At 35.2% G+C, this 19,288-nt stretch overlaps 1 protein-coding gene and 1 pseudogene across 2 annotated transcripts in view; one reads left to right on the top strand and one right to left on the bottom strand.

Moving 5' to 3' along the window:
* Positions 1–10,996, top strand: part of DARS1 (aspartyl-tRNA synthetase 1) — a 66,679-nt gene extending 55,683 nt beyond the window's left edge. For both annotated transcript variants that reach the window (XM_045826014.1, XM_045826015.1), the window contains exons 11-16: positions 2,400–2,546; positions 3,814–3,856; positions 5,214–5,294; positions 6,609–6,720; positions 6,892–6,963; positions 9,425–10,996. In XM_045826014.1, the coding sequence (XP_045681970.1) occupies positions 2,400–2,546; positions 3,814–3,856; positions 5,214–5,294; positions 6,609–6,720; positions 6,892–6,963; positions 9,425–9,516 (547 nt within the window). In that variant the 3' untranslated portion in view covers positions 9,517–10,996. The remainder of the gene's footprint in view (positions 1–2,399; positions 2,547–3,813; positions 3,857–5,213; positions 5,295–6,608; positions 6,721–6,891; positions 6,964–9,424) is intronic.
* Positions 10,997–14,640: 3,644 nt separating this feature from the next.
* On the bottom strand, positions 14,641–19,277 carry LOC123810313 (annotated as a pseudogene).
* Positions 19,278–19,288: the final 11 nt, after the last annotated feature.

The raw sequence follows: 19,288 nt of genomic DNA, 5'->3' as shown, positions 1-19,288 counted from the left end.
GCATTGTACTCTTGATGACCAGTTAATTGTAGATAGCCTTTGAAAAAAACTCTGTTCTCTGAAACATTTCAGTACAGGTTATTTTAAGCAACTTTTATTCAGATATAATCTGTGGAACAAGTAATATTTTCTTATAAAACAAAATGTTCTTTGAAACTATAACAAAGTAAAAGCTTTCTTATTTTCTTTTCACATTTACAATCAAAAAAGTTCCTGAAACCTATTTATTTTAGGTATTGATATTTTCTCTATTGGAATATGAAATTTCCACTTTGGTTTTTGTAACAACAGACCAACCATAAATCAAGTCCTGGACTTTTTTAGTAAACCTGAGGGAGCAACTTGGAAATAAAAGCCTTCTTCTTTCTATATTCTATTAAGTCATTTAGGAATTTTAAGTTTCTGTGTAAATTGTAAATTGGGTTACCTGGCTTGTGTTGTTCCCTTTCATGTTTTTCATTAAAATTTTCTCTAATAGAAGAGTAATATTCAAATAGATGTGAAGGTATCGATAGCCTTTGTATTACCACTGAAAAACATGATGGGAGTTAATATTGAAAGCAAAAAAAAACAATGGTAAAAATCAGTTATTGGGGTCTTCTCAACTCTTCTTACATCAGGATTTGAATAAATCAATAGCTAAGCTTCATTGATCCTGTGAAAGTCTTTAAGACTAATCAGGAAGTGGTGGTGTTTCTTCTTTGTTTTTAAGACTTGACTTATTTATTTCCAGGGAGAGGGAAAGAGAAAGAAAAGGAGAGAAACACTGATGGTTACCCTCTCACACATCCCTAGCTGGGGACCTGGCCCACAGTCCAGGCATGTGCCCTGACCGGAATTGAACCAGTGACCTTTTGGTTCTCAGGCCAGTGCTTAATCCACTGAGCCACACCAGCCAGGGCTGGAAGTGATAGTGTTTTAATTTCTACCCTTTTCAAAGTATGTTTTCATGTAAATACACTTTTTTCAATTTTATTAATTATGGAAAATTTCAAAACACAAAAGTAGGGAGGTTAGCCTAATGACACCCATGCATTCATCACACAGTTTCAACCATTGCCAGCCCATGGCCAGTTTTGTTTTACCCATTCCTCCTACCCCCTTTTATTTTGAAGCAAATTCCAGCTATCATTTCATCCATAAATACTTTAGCAAAAATATATTTTGTAATCTTAATAAAATACTATCCTCCATAGCAGCAATTCAATGCATCAAACATTTGTCTTATGCCTACTGTTTAGAAGGTAGACACTATACTGTAGTGATTATTAAAATGGGAAATTGGCACTCTTCTAAACAAACTTACACTGCGCTGGGCACAGGGAAAGATAGGACAGGTATCCCGTAAGTTGGTCTTCCTTGATGGTAACAAGTGTTGAAAGGATTTAAAAGTCAAAATTTTTAATGCCTCATAAAATAGGTATTTTATGTTTCTAACAATGTTAGCTGATACGAGTTATAAAGAAAGTTTTATTCCTTTAATACCACCATCGTGACAACATAACTCTGAGAAGTGATATTAAATATTTTAAGTGATTAAGTTTCTTGGTAACACTTGCTTGATACATACACTGATTCAAAGGTGATTTTATGTGACACAGAAGGTGCTCAGTACCTACCAGACATTTTTTTCTTAGCTGTTGCTATTACTACAGAAGAGGCTAAAAGTCCCCCGGCAACTTCTGCACTGAGGCTGATTTTACACAAAGAGCTTTTCTCTAAAAGCATTTCTTTTTGGTTGCCTCTGTATTCCAAAATTGTTATCAGTGGAATGCGTGAAACTAATAGTATGTATAGGCTCTTGGGTCCCTGACAACTGGCCCCTTAGGAACAGACTCTCTGGATAGCTAGGGGGGTCTGTGGGGCTGAGTGATTCAGTTGGACAGGTAATTAGCTAACCATGGAGCTTCCAGCCCTGAACTTCTCAGGTTGTCTTTTCCCCATCATCACACATTGAGTGACTCCTGTGAAATGTTTAAAATGTTCTCTGTTAAAAGAAAAAAAAAGTGTATCAAATGTGTAGAAGAGTAAAAACTGTATGCTTTTTTCACCAGTATTAGTAAAAAGTAATTTTTTAAAAGGTATTGCCACAGTGACCTCTTTTTGGGGGAGGGTATTTTTTTTTAAGGTTTTATTTACTTTTAGAGCAAGGGGATGAGAGGGAGAGAAACATGCAAGAGAGAAAATGATTGGTTGCCTCTCCCACGCCCCCTACTGGGAACCTACTGGGAACCCACAACCCAGGCACGTGCCCTGATGGAACCGCACCGCAACCTTTCATTCACAGGCCTGCACTCAATCCACTGAGCCACACCAGCCAGGGCCACAGTGACCTCTTGTGGGGAAAGAAAACATTTATCTCACACATTTTTATTAACTCTAAATCATTATCCCCATAGGTTTCAAACTGAAATTCAGACAGTGAATAAACAATTCCCATGTGAGCCATTCAAATTTTTGGAACCAACTTTAAGACTAGAGTATTGTGAAGCATTGGCTATGCTTAGGGAAGCTGGAATTGAAATGGGAGATGAAGAAGATCTGAGGTTTGTCTTTGTGATTTTTAAAACTTTAGTGGCTGGGTTTAAGATATGCAAAAATTAATATATTAATGAATGGTAATTTTTTACCCAGCTGATAACTTCAGTTTTATTAATTTTGGGGCATATAGTATAATGCTATTTTATTTAATGTATGATCTGAAATAATTATTTAATATGGTTTGCCTATACTTCAATAAACACTATTTTAGTACCTTCCCAAGTTTGTAATACTTTGAAGAATATAGAGACTTTTGCCTATGAGTTTTGTCATCTGATATGTTACCTGTGTTTCTCATCAGTGGTTGTTAGAGAAGATGGATAGCGGTCTAAATCATCCCCACACAGGATTAGGGCGTACAGCTGTTAAGGACTCCAAAAGTTTATGAAAATCACTATTCTCTATTTGACATACAGTATTATATTATCTAAATTCAGATCATACAACTTAGAATTTTAAAACAAATTATGTAGTATAATAAAGATATGAAATTACTATCTACTTATGTTTTATATGGGGGTTTTTAAGTTAAAATACTTAAGGTATCACAACACAGCATGGATGTAAGAGGGAAAGGGGTGATTATTGTTATTTTTTAGGGCTTTTTAGAAAACATTTCATTCAAAACCCTTTGTTTTCATATAACAAATATGTCTGTATGTATGGTTTTAAGCATCCCTTACATTGCTAGATGACATCTTAAGGCAAACCATACATTCTATAATTATTTTAAGTTAGATAATATTTTCGTAGTATTTTGCAAATTGTTCTTAAATAGAGCAGGTGCTAAAGTATCAAATTCTTGGCTATAGAAATTTAACTGGTTTATATAAATACTATTATATTTTTAAAATAGAAATACTGATTTTTTTGTTTTATAAACCTTTGATAAAGAATAACAAAAAGGAGAGACCATTTTGAAGTGGAACTATTTAATGGCAAAAATAGCCTGTGTTGGTATAGTGAACTTTTATTATATGTTATTGAAGAGAATTATTTCATGTGTGCTATTTCTGAATTAGTGAATTGCTAAATCCTGTTTATGGTTTTATTTAAATGTTACTGAGCAGTACCTACTGAATGGTAAGTCCTTATAAGTAGTTTCCAGTAGTAGTTGCATTTTTAAAAACAATCAGGATAGACAACTGTATTTTGGCTGAATTTTTTATCCTTTAATAACTTTGAGTAGAAAAAGTACATTATTAACACTTTAAGAGCTAATCAAATACCTAATTTCATGTTGTTGTTGGGGGTATTTGTTATTTTTTTCAGTACACCAAATGAAAAACTGTTGGGTCGTTTGGTGAAGGAAAAGGTAGGACTCTTGTACATACTGGATTTCCTTTTCTAAATCTGAAAAGTATCCTGTACTAAAGAACAGTTGCATAAGGGACTAATTTTCCTAGAATAATATGATTCCAGAATAAAGACCAAAAGGGACAATTTTTTTTAAATCTTGGGAAAATGAAAAATACTCCAGTAGGCTTTGCCCATTTTGATTAACTTAATATTCCATTTTTGTACTCAGTTGTGTACTGAGGTATCTCTAAAAGTGTTATCTATGTCAGATTGTCAGATGAGTTAGAAGGGACTGTAAGATGAGGAAAAATGAATTTCCTTTCTGCCTCTTGTTTGAAAGCTACTTTCCTATCTCATTTTCTAGAACTCCAAAGAAGATAAAAGCTAAACTTAGTGTGGTGTTAAAAGAAATTAAGGGAATTTGTGATGAAATAAAAACAGTCCTTAACACACCTGCTGATGGCACTCTGTTAAACCAACTGGGAACTATTTCTGAAACTGCAGTTTTGAGTTCATAACTTTAAAAAGCTATTTCAGCAGAGCCAGTTTTAGTTTGTTGGCTTTGTTGACATTTCCTCTACACTCCAGTTTTAGCAAAAACGTTTAATGTCAAAGCAGTTGAAATGTTACTGGTTTCTTTAATTATATCTAGGTCATATAGTAAATATTCTAACAATTGTCATAATTTCATGTTGTTACTTATCTCCATTATAGCTTTCATTTGAAGAAAACTACCAAATTTCTTTTAGACATCTAAACTAAAATGTTAATTATTGGGAAGATAATCAGTGTTTTTTTAAGAGGAATATTATAAAGGTGTCAGTTTTCCCTAAAATAATTTAGATTTTAAATTTTCATTACTCTTTGTATAACCCAGAGATATTGGGATAATTCAACATAAACATCTATAAAATGCATATGAAGGACTAAATGAGCTAGAATAGAAAAGCAAAGGAAAAAATGGAAATCAAAGAAACTTATTGCAGCATAATTTTTGGTGGGAGAGAAATTGGAGATTACATGTCTCCCCCCCCCAAAAAGAAAAATGAACATTTTACACTATGAACGTTTACAAAAATGAACATTTTACACTATGAACATTTACAAAATGAACATTTACACTATGATTGAATAGTCAGCAGCTCCTAAAAATTAAATATTGGAAGAATTTATAACATTATGGCAATAATACTGTAGGCTACAGATATTACTTGAAAAAAACAATACTGTGTATACAGTGCAATTACACTCATTTTGAAGCACAAAACTTATGTATTAAAAAAACCGGACAGTTAATTACCAAAATGTTAGCCTTCTTTTTACTTACATTAAACTTTTAATAAATCTTTTAATTGTATTTATTCTTCTTACAGTATGATACAGATTTTTATATTCTTGATAAATATCCATTGGCTGTAAGACCTTTCTATACCATGCCTGACCCAAGAGATTCTGTAAGTAATTTGATTTTAAATAGCCTTCTTTGGGGAAAAAAGAAAACTTTATTGTCACTATGTCAAATTGTACAGTGGGAATAATGGTTTTCACTAGTAATTTGCAGTTTCAATGTTCATGTTACTATATGTATTACTACTAGTTTCTGTCAGCTGTGGTGAATATTCTAGCAAATTAGCTCCAAAAATCTACATTAAAAATCATTTTCATGTCGTATTTTGAAGATTCATAAGAAAGAAACAACATGTGCATTTATAGTATTACTAGATTTGCAGACATTAGCAGAATCCAATTTGGTCCAGGGAGAAGGTTTGTCCAGCTTCTATATAATCCTCCACCATCTGGGATCCCTCCTTCTACATGAGCAAAGTCTGTTATTGACCTTGAACTAAGAATTCACATTCTGTCCTGGGAGTTAATCCAAATGTTTTGTGGCCTTTTACTATTTTCCCATTGCAGTGGTTCCCAAACTTTAGTGTGCATCATCAGAATCCCTTGGAGGGCTTTTTAAAACACGGAGTTCTGGTCCCTATCACCAGACTTTCTGATTAGTTGGTTTGGGTAGTGCTTAATAATTTGCATTTCTAACAAGTTCCTGGTAATATTGAAGCTCCTGATCCAGGAATCACATTTTGAGAACAACTGGTTTTTTGAAAGACAGGGAAAGTAAGTTCCCTGATAGGGAATAGGTTGAGTTGTGGTAAATTGATATTTAATTTGCTTTCTGTAAAATAAAATAAGAAATTTTAATTGACAATTTGAAGTTCCAAAAGTGACCCACTTAAAAATATTTCTACTGGCCTTGGCTGGTTTGGCTCAGTGGATTGAAGGCTGGCTTGTGAACCAAAGGGTCTCCAGTTGATTTCAGTCAGGGCACATGCCTGGGTTTTGGGCCAGGTCCCCAGTAGGCAGCACTCCAAAAGCAACCACACATTGATGTTTCCCTTTCTCCTTCCCTTCCCCTCTCTCTAAAAATAAATAAATAAAATCTTTTAAAATATATATTTCTATTGATAAAATGAAATAAGAATTATACTACTTATAAGTTAGGTATGGTTCTCTGATTTGATATTGGAAGTTGTGGGAGAATCTGATAAAATCTGATATAGTCAAGGAAGAAGTTATTATTCAACCCTCACTAATTTAATCCTTTTTTAGAGAAACCAGTTATGTTCATCAGAGCCAGGTACATCATTAATTGTAAGGAAAAAAATGAACTTACTCTTCATGTAACAGGTTTTTTTCCCACAAGTGCACTGGGAATAGAATGATAGCTACTTGAAAAGTGATGTTTTTAGTTTTTTTCCCTACAGAAACAGTCCAACTCTTACGACATGTTCATGAGAGGAGAAGAAATACTGTCAGGAGCTCAAAGAATACACGATCCTCAGCTGCTAACAGAGAGAGCCTTACATCATGGAATTGGTAAACAATTTAAATATATTTAGGAGAATAATGAATATTCTGAAAATGATATATTTAAAACCCTATAAAGACTCCTTAGTCATTTGTTTTACTCTTCACTTAACAGTAGTTGCTTTTATACTGTTTAAAGCTAAATAAGATGATAAATTATGTTTGGGTTTTTTTCCATAGATTTGGAGAAGATTAAGGCATACATTGATTCCTTCCGCTTTGGAGCCCCTCCTCATGCTGGTGGAGGCATTGGTAATACTCCTTTAATATTATGACAATAATATTTCCAACCCAGATTTCATTTGGCAAAGTGTTTATTCAGTTCTAACTAAATTTCTTCAGCATTAAACTACAAAAAGTAAATTTTGTATATTATTGCTTACAAATAAGTCCATAAGTGCTAACTGTAATACAAATTTGAATTACATGAATTTTTAAAGTGAATTATAACTAAATGAAAATTTGATTTCCAAAGAACAAAATGAACAGCTAAAATACTGTAATACATTTCTGGTCCTCCTTTTTATCTTAATAGTTTAAAAGCAAACTGTCTTATAAATTGAATGTCCTGTTTTCTTTCCACATCTATAAGTTCATTCAGATTAGTCCAAATTTAAAGCTGTCCCTCGAGTTTGCTGCTGTTTTTGTTGAAATGTAACATTTCATTGATTTTTAGGACCACTTCTAGAGTATATGTAATCTGTTGCTCTGTTAGCTAAAATGAGTAAATGTTTAACTCGGTTTTTGGATGTCCATATCAAAGACAAATTCCAAATTTACAGTTTTGTTGAATTTTGTTTGTTTGGGAGAGTATTGGTGAATAGGTAATATATTTACAAAAAACTTCAAATTAAAAGGGTATAGAGGAATGTGCATTTACCTCCCTATGCAAAGTCTTTTTATATGCAAAAATATACACACTTTTTAAAATAGTTTTTGTACAAATTTGTAGCATACTATATAAACCTTTCAGTACCTTGCATTTTTCACTTAACTATATTTCATAACTTGTTCTTATCAAGAGCTTTTTCATTCTTTATCACTGCATAGACTCCATTGAAAGGGTACACCATAACCTTGTTAACTAGCTTCTTATTGATGGACCTCGAGGTTGTTACCAACCCTTTGTTACTACAAACAAAGCTATATTGAATATATAGTTTAAGGTTTAATGAGATGTTATGACTATTTTCTCGTAAGAATATTCAGTAATTTTCATTTTGTATAATATTACAAATTTTTGTGACTGATTAATGATCTAAATTTTAATCTTACTCATAAAAGAGTGATATGGACCCTGGCTCATGGGATCCGCCACATTGTGGATGGGGGAGAGCCATTCACACAGACTACTAAGTCCTGTGGAGGAAAAGGGCGAGCGGCTTCACTCTCAAGGGGAGCAAAAAAGCCATGGCCTCCGCCATGACAGGCCTTTATTTCTTTTTCTGCACACATTACATGATGGTTCTCATTTACTATGCACAGGTTGGCTTTAGGTGGTTACCTTTTATAGAAAACAAAGGAGCCAATGCTGCTAATCACATCACAGAAGAAGGGTATTTGCAAATGAAAGGGAAAAGTAATTGAACCAGTTACACTGGTCCTTGGAAGGTTTAGCATGGGTTTTAGGAAGTTACTTTGCAGGAAATGTTTGCTGCAAATCAGGGTGAGGGAGTTTTTAGCAAAAGCAAGACTCAAAGCAGCCTAGGCACATTGCAGGCCTGATTCCCCACCAGAGAACCTATCTGTGGCGTTGGTCCTGTGCATCTCCAAGTGGGAGCTGGGCCCATGCCACGCCCAACGGTCTCCTACAAAAGAGGACATTTAAATGGTTATCAAAATACCACCTTGATTAGTGTTAGTTAAATTACTGTAATACAAGGCTCAAATATGGTATGTCTGTGGACATTTTTTGGTAAGGCATAGGAATAAAAATGTTAATTTTCTTATTTATATTTCTGTTTTAGAGTTAAATATATCCTTTAAAATTAAAAGTTATTGTTATGTAAAAATATTCTCTGACCTTGCTTTCTTTGTGTAAAATATTAGTCTCCTACAACTCTAGTGAAATAGATAAATCAAATTGCAGATAAAAAGTTTCATTTGCTAGTTTTATACTTTTTCTTACCTGGTACTTGGTCGTAATTCTTACCAGTAATACAATATTTAAGTCACATGTCAAAGTCAGTATCTTCTACACTCAAAGCATTTAGTACAATGATGTACTCTTGAGTCTTTTATATTAGGAACCACCATGTCACATGTCTATTGAATTACAATGAATTTCTAGTACTTGTATTAATGAACTTCCTTAAACAAGTTTATAACTCTCATCTTATACTGATGACCTGAACTACATAATTAGAATCTAGTTTCATTTGAAAACATACAGGCTCATATTAATACTATGGGATTTTTTTTGTTCGTTCAAATCATAAATTTTGGACATTTACATAGATTTTTGTAGTTCACATTTCACAACCATACCACTTAAGGATACCACATTTTGTCCTTTTCACATACAGCATCATCTCTGTTTCTGAATCAGACCTAAAACATTTCATTTTAAATAAGCTCAAAATAATAGAAGTCATTTTCTTTCCTAACAAGGAAAAGTATTTTGTTGATCAGTGATATTATGTTGGTAGTTTGCAATAAGTAAGACCCTGAGAGGTTTCAGAAAAGGAATTAATATTTATTTTGTTTTCCCTAGGGTTGGAACGAGTTACTATGCTGTTTTTGGGATTACACAACATTCGTCAGACCTCAATGTTCCCCCGTGATCCTAAACGACTCACTCCTTAAAGAAAGCCATGTTTTATATTTTTTCCAGTAACCTGCAGTTGATCAGGCAGTACCTTAGGTACCTTAAAGTACGCAGTAAAATAAATGTCTTTAATCTAAAGTGCCACAATTACTTTTGGACTAATTCAGTATAGGTTACTTTAAAAGAGAAGATTTCTATAACTTTGGAATGCTTCACTAGGAAATGGTTGAACATTTTAATGAAAAATTCATATGATTGTGTTAAAAATTCATATTGCATTACTAAAATAAATGTTAATAATTTTAAACAGTTAAGATTGTAATTTTTTTTCTTTTCTATATTAACAGTGGCTGCAATGTTAATGTCTTAAATTCTCAATATTTGAGCTTATTTTTTTAAATTCTGACGTTGAAATAACAATTTTAGAGAAGTATCTGAGATTTTAATGAATGTATAACTGACATACTATGGAAAATTAGGCAGAGGGTATCGATTCGTAAAGGTTGTGCCCAGATACCCTGTAAAGCAGGTGAGAAATACTGGTTAGAAAATATTCATTATAATATTATATTAAGTTCTAAACCTGAATTTCAATAAAATTTCAAAGCTACTTAGTTGTTTTTGTATAACTTCATGGCAGTCTGATTTGATAACTGGCTCTTGGCTTTTATAATTTGGGAAAAGAAAAGGTATATAACTGGTTTATGTAAATAGCCTAAAACAAATAAAAACTGATATATTCACAACATATGTTCATATCAAGATATATGTTCAGATGGGTGTAAGGATAGAGCTCTTAAAGCTGAAAGTTTGGATTGCTTAATAGTTTTATTGCACATAAATTAAAAAATTATTGCAGAATTTTCCATTTTTAACTGGTACCGGTATTTATCAAATGTCACGAAAATGCACTCCTATTTTCCCTACCAGAAATAAATTCCTGTGTAAGAATTATAATTAGAAATACTTTCCCTCTATATTATTAAATATGTTGATGCTGATGTTAATTTTACAGTGAATCATATGGAATAGGCAGGAACAAAACATTGTAATTCAAATGTTTTTCTACAGGTGGGACTTTATCCCTGGACCATAAATGCCTGCTCATTATTCTTGAAAGTTAATTTATCTCATCATCTGGATTATGAGCTCTTTGAAAATAGAGACACAATTGTTACATCTTTTATACCTTAACCAGAGCATTTGAGTATAGTAGGCACCCCAACAGTGTTTAATAAATTTAATCCACACAAGAATAAAATGGACTATTGTTCATCTTTTTCTGTATTGTGTGATCCCCAGGTCCTAAAATAGTATAATGAAATGGCCCTAGAGTTACTCTTCTCAAGTTCATAGAATTATAGCTTCTTTCAAAATAATTGGTTTGTAAAGTTTTATAGTATCTTTTTTATTTAATTATTTTTGTTATAAAGTATTTCAAACATGCCAATTGGAGCAGAGTAAAAAGGATATCCCTGTACTTGATACTCATCTTAATAAAATCTTAACATTGTTGTATTTGCTTGTAATAGTTTCTTCTTTTAGGGGAAAAAAAACTGTGGATACATGTTAGTCTTCCTGTGTGTACCCACCATAATTGTATTTCTTCCCTACTTCTCAATGTAGTGGTAACTACTATATCAATTCAGTATTTTTAAGGTTTTTGCCATGTTCTTATATTTCAGCTAAATTTTATGTTTCTATAAACACTGTCTAATATTGTTTTGCAGATTTTTTGATAAGATATATTCTGGGATATTGATTAGAGTTACCTTGAATTTATAGAATAATTTGAAAAGACTTGAGTTTTCCTCTCTTTAAAACTTTAATGAATGAATGTTATATCACTTCATTTTTGATATTTTTTCTTTAATTATAAAATATATTGGTATTCTTTAATTCTTTCAAAGTAACTTTTTAATTTTTAGTTTATGCTAGAATACCTTACAATTTGTTTTCACTGGGAATGGGATTTTTTTCTATTAAATTTTTAAATTGTTAGTAAGACATGAGAACACTGTCAGTTCCCAGTTTTTGTATGTTGCTTTTTTTAAGCAACAACATTCCTGAACTGTTATTAGTTCTAATAGTTTGTGACTGAGTATCTTATATTTTCAAAGTAGACAGATAGATGTGAAGGATACCAGTGTAGTGAAAAGTATGAATTCTGTGCCTAAAAGTATGAATTCAAATCCTGATTTTGCTGCTTACTAGCTGTATAACCTTGAGTAACTTGTTTATCCTCAACTTTCCTCATCTGCATAATCCTATCTCATAGAACTGTTGTGGGGATTAAAAAATGTGAAACACTTAGAATAATGCCTGTCACATAGAATAGTGTCTGGCAAATAGGAGAGTTTTCTCTCTTGCTGTCTAATTCTTATATTTACTTACTCTATTAGGTAAGCCCTCTAGTCAAATGTTGAGTAAATCAGTAATGGGAGCATGCTTTTGTTTTTATTTAATTTTTTTAAGTACTTAAATCTCAAGGTTAAGTGTGATTTTCTGTAGGTTTTTAATAAATGCCTTCTATCAAATTCAAGAAGATTCTATTTGTTGAGTTTCTGTTATGTATGACTTGAATTTGTCAGTACTTTTTCTGTGCTTGCTACAGTTATTTTTTTTTTTTCAGTTTTAAGTATGGGAGGATACAACAAGAAATTTTGGTATTTTTCTGGAAGGTCCCAGAAAGTTCCATAGTATATCTTTATAGTCAGTCCCCATCTCTAATTTTGTCACTATTATTTTTGCCTTTTCTATAGTTTATATAAATGGAACAGTATAACATAGTCTTTTGTTTAGTATGATGTTTTCGAGATTCATCCATGTTGTTGCCTGTGTTAATAATGTATTTCTTTTTATTGATGAGTAAGTAGTATTCCACAGAATAGTAACTCGCTTATCCATTCACCAGCTGCTGGACATGTAAGTAACATCGGTTTTTAGCCCATGGGGAATAATGCTGCTATGAATATGAACATTTGTTTACAAGTCTTTGTATAGACATGTTTTCATTCATATTAAGTAGATTTTTTAAAAGATTTTATTTATCTTTAGAGAGGGGGAAGGAGGGCCAAAGAGAGGGAGAGAATCCTCAATGTGTGGTTGCCTCTCATGTGCCTCCTACTGGGGACCTGGCTTGCATCCCAGGCACGTGCCTAGACTGGGAATCAAACTGGCAACCCACTAGTTCTCAGGCTGGTGCTCAATCCACTGAGCCACACCAGCCAGGGCCATATTAAGTAGATATTTACAAGTGAAATCTCTAGGTTATATGAGATGTGTTATATTGAACTTCATGAGATACTGGCATACTGTTTTCCAAAGTAACTGTACCATTTTGCATTTCCAAAAGCAGTAAATGAGACTTGAAGCTATTTCATCTCACACCAACTCCTAGAAATGTCAGCCTTTTAAATTTTAAATACTATTGTGTTTTGTTGTATCTCACTGTGATTTTAATGTGCATTTCCCTATTAATGACAGTGAGCATCTTTTCATGTGCTTATTGGCCATAGTTTTTGCTCATTTCTTTTATTGGGTTAGTTGTCTTCTACTTGAATTATAAGAGCTCTTTACATACTGGAATATGAGCCCTTTGTCAGATGTATATGTCGGCTCCCAGTCTGTGTCTTGCCTTTTTTTTCTTTTGTTTTTTTTTTTAACATTTTTTTTATTGTTGTTCAAGTACAATTTTCTGCCTTTTTTCTTCTTTAATCGCACTGCCTTATAAAGAGCAAACATTTTTATAGTTGTGGTTTTTGTGACATTTAAGAAATTTCTGCCTAACCCAATGTCACAAGTATTTTCTGTTATGTTATCTTCTATATTTTTAATAATTTGAGCCCTTATTTAGGTCTATGATCCATTTCAAGTTAATTTTTATTAAATATATCATATATATTAAGCGTCAAGATTATTCCCCCACCCCCACATAGATATTTTGTTGATCCAGCACCATTTGTTGAAAAGACTACCTTTCACTGTTGAATTACCTTGGTACTTTTGTGGAAAAGAGTTGACCATATAAATATGGGGGGGGGGGTGTAATTTTTTTTTTTGGTAAAGTTTTTTCTTTCTTTTTAGAGACGGGTGAAGGGAGAAAGGAGAAAGAGGGAGAGAAGCATCAGTGTATGGCTGCCCCTCATGTGCCCCTTATTAGAGACCTGGCCTGCAACCCAGGCATGCTCCCTGATTGGGAATTGAACCTGCAACCCTTTGTTTTGCAGTCTAGCACTCAATCCACTGAGCCACACCAGCCAGGGCTCTTTTTTAATTAATTTATTTACTTTTAGAGAGGAGAAGGGAGGGAGGAAGAAAGAGAGAGAAACATCAGGCAGTTGCCTCTTGTAGGTGCCCTGACTGGGGACTAAACCGCAACCCAACCAGGAAGCGTATCAAACCGGCATCCTTTCACTTTGTGGGATAACGCAGAACCAACTGAGCCACATTGGTCAAGGCAGTAATGTTATTTTAACATGTTGCTTTTTTCCTATCTGCTTTTAAAATAAGCAAATTACATACATTGATAGATTATTTGAGCTCTAAAGTAATTATTTTTCTACATTAGTCAAATCGTTCTAGAAGTTTCCAAATTCATTACTCTAGTATTTAATATTCCGCCAGACATATCTCTGTACAAATGTTCTTTAAAGCTGTTCTAACAAAGAAGAGTTGATCATACCTCAATTCATATTAAGGAATTGCTTAATATGACAGAGACAAGTTTCAGGAATTAAATGAGATTAGTTGTTTGCTTTCTTAAATAGAGTAACTTAGAACATGCTTTATGCCCTAACACACTCCTGCATCTGGGCTGTCACTGGATCCAGTTTGGCATACCTAACTTTTCCAGTTTGAAAGAAAACCACTGACTTAACAAACATAGCTTTATTCCTGCTCTGATTGGTTATTAATCATAGCCTCCACATATTCAACTTAGTATTTCCTTCAGAACCAGACCTGATTGAATTTTCCACTTGTGGGAAGCATTAAAATGCTAATTGCAGAATTCTTTTCTATTCTTATTGCTGGCACCAGAATATTTAACAAGGCAAGCAGACATGGTAGGTGTCAAATGTATATACAAATTGGATTTTGAAAATGGCTATGTGACTATCATTTGAAATGCTGAAGGTCTTTTTAGTGTTAGTTGTCTTTTATTAACCCATATTCAATTCCAATTTATTGAAGCAGTGGTTCAGACAGCATTTGCTACAATAATATCTGTCAAAGTGGCTGGGCATAAAAGCTCCAGGACCACATTCATCTGAAGGGCACTCCCAGTGAGGGCAACTGATTTTGCCATTCTCATCCACCTTGCAGCATTCAGGACAGCCAGCTTAACCTTCTTTTATGCTTCTTCCTGGAGGTGGTGCAAGACTTCTTTTCTTAGCACCACCATGAAGTCTCAACACAAGGTAAAGGGTGGACTCCTTTTTGAATGGTGTAGTTAGACAAAGTACGTCTATCTTCCAGCTTGCCAACAAAGATCAGTCTTTGCTGATCAGGAGGAATTCCTTCTTTATCTTGGATCTTGGCCTTTACATTTTCTACTGTATCCAAGGGTGCCATCTCGAGAGTGATGGTCTTCCCTGTCAAGGGTTTTCACAAAAATCTACGTCATGGTGGTGGTTCCACCTCAGATGATGGGTCAGAAAAACTGAAATGCTGAAGGTTTTGTTATTTATTTTAAGGTGATAGGAAAGTAAAACATTTCTTGAATGTTTTTAAAGAAACCTATCATAGAAGAGCATCCTAAAAGATCAGTTCACTGGAATTCCTCACCTTTGCCCTGAAGTTTCTACTGCACTACTTAAAAAATGCATTGTGGGTTAAACAGAGATTTCCTCCATAACATTTTTACAGCTATCCCACTTTTTATAAGACATTCAAAAAGTATAATAATATCCTACTTTATTTTACTTTCCAAGTCTAGAATACATGGAAATAACAACTACAAAACAGAATGCTGCTCTGACCTATCTACATGGAATGCTATCAGGTTTGAGTGGTACCTAGAACAGGAAAGGGCACTTAAACAGGTCCAAATTGTGGTTCGAGCAGCAGAACCCACAATTTTAGTGGTCTCAGTGGTAGGAAAAGGTACCATGTGGAGTTTATAGGGGGCCCCAATAGGAGAAACAACATAGACCCCTGGAGCAAGGCTATGCCATCTGCATCAGAGAACTATTCACCATTCAGTAAACTGCCCCTAGCTTGCTACAAGTCTGTGGTGGAGATAGACCACCTGACTATAAGATACCAAGTGAACATGTGGCCAGACCTTCCCATTATGTTTTGAGTTCTATCAGATCCACCAAAGAGTACCCTACCCACTTTATAATAAAGCAGTAGACACAATATTATGGGATCTAAGAATTGAGGCTGTTTAAAAATATATGATTTTTCTAGGCCTGGTCATAGGCGATTACAAAGGCATTACTTGGCAGGCCTCACAGAGAAAAGCTGCCCTCCCCACACCAGAGTTGGTACACAGCCAATGCACTGCAATCTCTGAAGAGAGGCAAAGTCAAGCACTCAGACTCCTTTGACTGTCTTCATACCTTTGCATTCATTCATTCGTAAGTTTCCTTATTTGAGGCTTTGAGCAGAAATCTTCAGGTACCTCTGGTGAGACCTGCTTATTGAAGAGAGGAGTGGGAAATCTTGAAGATGCTTTTCCCCCACTTCAACTTGGTACCCAGTACTCATCCACTCTTAGCCATTCCCTCTTACTTTAGGATCCATAAAACTACCAGAGCTTTTTTTTTTTTTTTTTTTTTTTGAGGTTTTCTCACCAGTCACATCCACCACTGTCATTCCATGAGGGGAAAAAGAACAGAGGAGTCTTTCCCTGGTTTTAGCCGCTTGCATATCCATTGCAGTAAATGATTAAAGACTTAACTCTCATTTTGGCCTTGTTAATGAGCTACTTGGCTAGTTGATAACAGTTCCTTCCAAATTCAGCTGAGCTCCTGACACTAATCCTATTATATAGGGTCACCCAGAAGCTTCAAGCCTTATATAGAGGGAACTTTCAAGGATCAACCAAAATGCCAGTGTGGAGATCCTGTGCAAGGAGGGTATATGACCTAACCAGAACATGGTATATACCTTAAATCAACAACCACTGTAAGGTGCATGGTGTCCACTAGGTAGAATACAAGGGTCCAGGATACAAAAGGTGGACAGAGTGGCCCTGCTTGCCATCTATTCTAGTGATCCACTTGGGAAATTTGTGCTCCCTTCCCTATAGCTTGAGACTCTGGATCTAGAGATCCTGACTCCCAAAGAGTTACCACTTCCACTGGAGACACAATAGAACACCATAAACTTGAAACTATAGCTGTTGCTCTGCCATTTTATGGTCCTCATGCCAGAAATTAGGAGACAAGGAAGTCACGATATTGACAGGTTTAATTGACCTGATCAGCAGGAGGAGGGAGGGCAGCTGTTATACAGTTGGGGTGGGGGAAAATAATTGACACCAGATAATCCATTAGGGCTTCTTTCATACAACCACTCACCAATTTTAGCCATGGCCTGAGAAAGGTATGGTGACTAAAGGCTCAGGCCTCTCAGGAATAAAGGTCTGTGTTTCCCCACCAGGTAAACCACCTAAACCAGCAAAGGTGCTGGCTAGGAAGAGAACCTAGAGTGGGTGGAAGGGAGTCATAATGAGTATCTGTTGTAGACTCATGATCAGCTCCAGTATCAAGGGCTATAATTAATCCTAACCTTCCTCTTATAATTATGTTTCTCTATGAAAAGAGCCAACTGGGATCCAGAGGTGCTATACCCAGATGCAGTGGAGTTACTATACAAAGGAAGTGGATTTGAAATGCGCAAGGGTGAGCTGTGGTGGATGCTGTGATGTGCCACCCTGATACCCTATTCATTCCCCACCAGCTGCTGGGAGTGTTGGCTGTTGAAGGCTTATAGCCATATCCCCATCTGGGAATTGCTTTTGACCAAAATAAGCTGCTTCACCTAAAGTCACACTTCTTCCCCAAGGGCAGCCTGCATCCAATAACTCATTGATGCAGGAGTCAAAGGCCCAGTCCCTATGCCTTTATTTGTGATAAGTTTATGGGATCATCTGACCTCCTGAGCTACCTGTAGGATTGGCTTAAGTCTTCCATGCAACCACATTGCAGTTCAACTTCTCCCTCTATCCAGTCATGTAAAAGAAACCATTAACCAAATAAAAAGAGAGTTCACTGAATGGGAGAACAGATTTGCCAATAACACATCTGATAAGGGGTTAATTTCCAAAATACATAAAACTTACACAACTCAACAACAGGAACACAACCCAACCCAATTAAAAACTGGGCAAAGGGCCTAAACAGGCACTTCTTGAAAGAAAAGGTACAGACTGGCCAATAGACGCATAAAAATATGCTCAGCATAACTAATCATTAGAGAAATGCAAATTAAAACCACAGTAAGATATCATCTCCCACCTGTGGGAATGTCTACCATCAATAAATGAACAAACAACAAGTGCTGGTGAGGATGTGGAAAAAGGGGAATACTTTTGCACTGTTGGTGGGAATGAAGATTGGTGCAGCCACTGTGAGGTATCTCAGTATGGAGATACCTCAAAAAATTAAAAATGGATCTGCCTTTTGACCCAGTGATCCCACTTCTGGGAATATATCAAAAGAAACCCGAAACACTAATTCGAAAGAATATATGCACCCCTATGTTCATTGCAGCGTTATGCACAATTGCCAAGATCTGGAAACAGCCCAAGTGCCCATTAGTACATGAGTGGACTAAAAAAAGCTGTGGTACATTTACACAATAAAATACTACTCGGCTGTTAAGAAAAGGAAACCTTACCTTTTGTAACAGCATGGATAGACCTGGAGAGTATTATGCTAAGTGAAATCTGTCAGAGAAAGACAAATACCACATAATCTCACTTCTATGTGGAATCTAGTGACTAAAACTGACAAAATAGAGGCATGGATAAATGGAACAGACTGACAACTGGGGAGTTGGGATGAAAAAATGTGAAAGGATTAACCAAAGAACATGTATACATTACACAGGCACAGACAACTGTGTGGTGATAGCCAGAGGGAAAGGGGGTGGGAGGAAAGGGCAATAGAAAGGAAGGGGAAATGGAGATGGAAAGAGACTTTGTTTGAGGGGAAGGGCACAGGATGCAGTGTGCAGATGTTTTATTTTGTTGTACACTTGAAAACTATGGTTTTGTGAACCAATCTCACCCAAATTCCATTTTTAAAAGATGCCAAAACACACGAATTAAAATAATGAATACAATCATCAAAAAATGTTTTTAATTGAAAAAAATCAAGTGTTAAATATTCTGCTGATTTTCCCCAGTCAACAGTATCAGAACAACTTTGTCAACTCCTCCCTCCCCCATCTCCAGTACTGTATGAACTTCGGTATTGGCTCTCTCAGAGTTTTACCGGCTGGTTTAGTTTATTTCCTCTAGTTAGATGGCTCAAGCAGGAAATCAAAATTTACTCACTTATCTCTTCCTGGAGCCTTACCCTTCTGTTCATTTAATGTAAGTGGAATGACTTAAAGAACATTTGAAAAAACACCCAGAGACCCGACCTTGTACCAGAAGCCAAACTCCACAGGACCCGATCACACTGCGCAGGCGCAAAGGCAGAAGCTGGTTTTCCTCTGGGTCTTTGCATTTGGCGCGAAATCCCCGCTCCATGGGCGGGGCGAATGAGAAGCGTCGCTCATTGGGCGGGCTTGGCGCGAAATACCCTATCTCTTTCCCCACGATTGGCTCCGGCTGCCCCATGACGAGGAGGA

Source organism: Phyllostomus hastatus, unplaced genomic scaffold (genome assembly GCF_019186645.2).
Source record: "Phyllostomus hastatus isolate PE091 unplaced genomic scaffold, TTU_PhHast_1.1 phas_scaffold_60, whole genome shotgun sequence".
NCBI classification, from domain to species: Eukaryota; Metazoa; Chordata; class Mammalia; order Chiroptera; family Phyllostomidae; genus Phyllostomus; species Phyllostomus hastatus.
The sequence above is the reverse complement of the archived record's forward strand: the minus strand, read 5'-3'. Positions and strand labels throughout refer to the sequence as shown.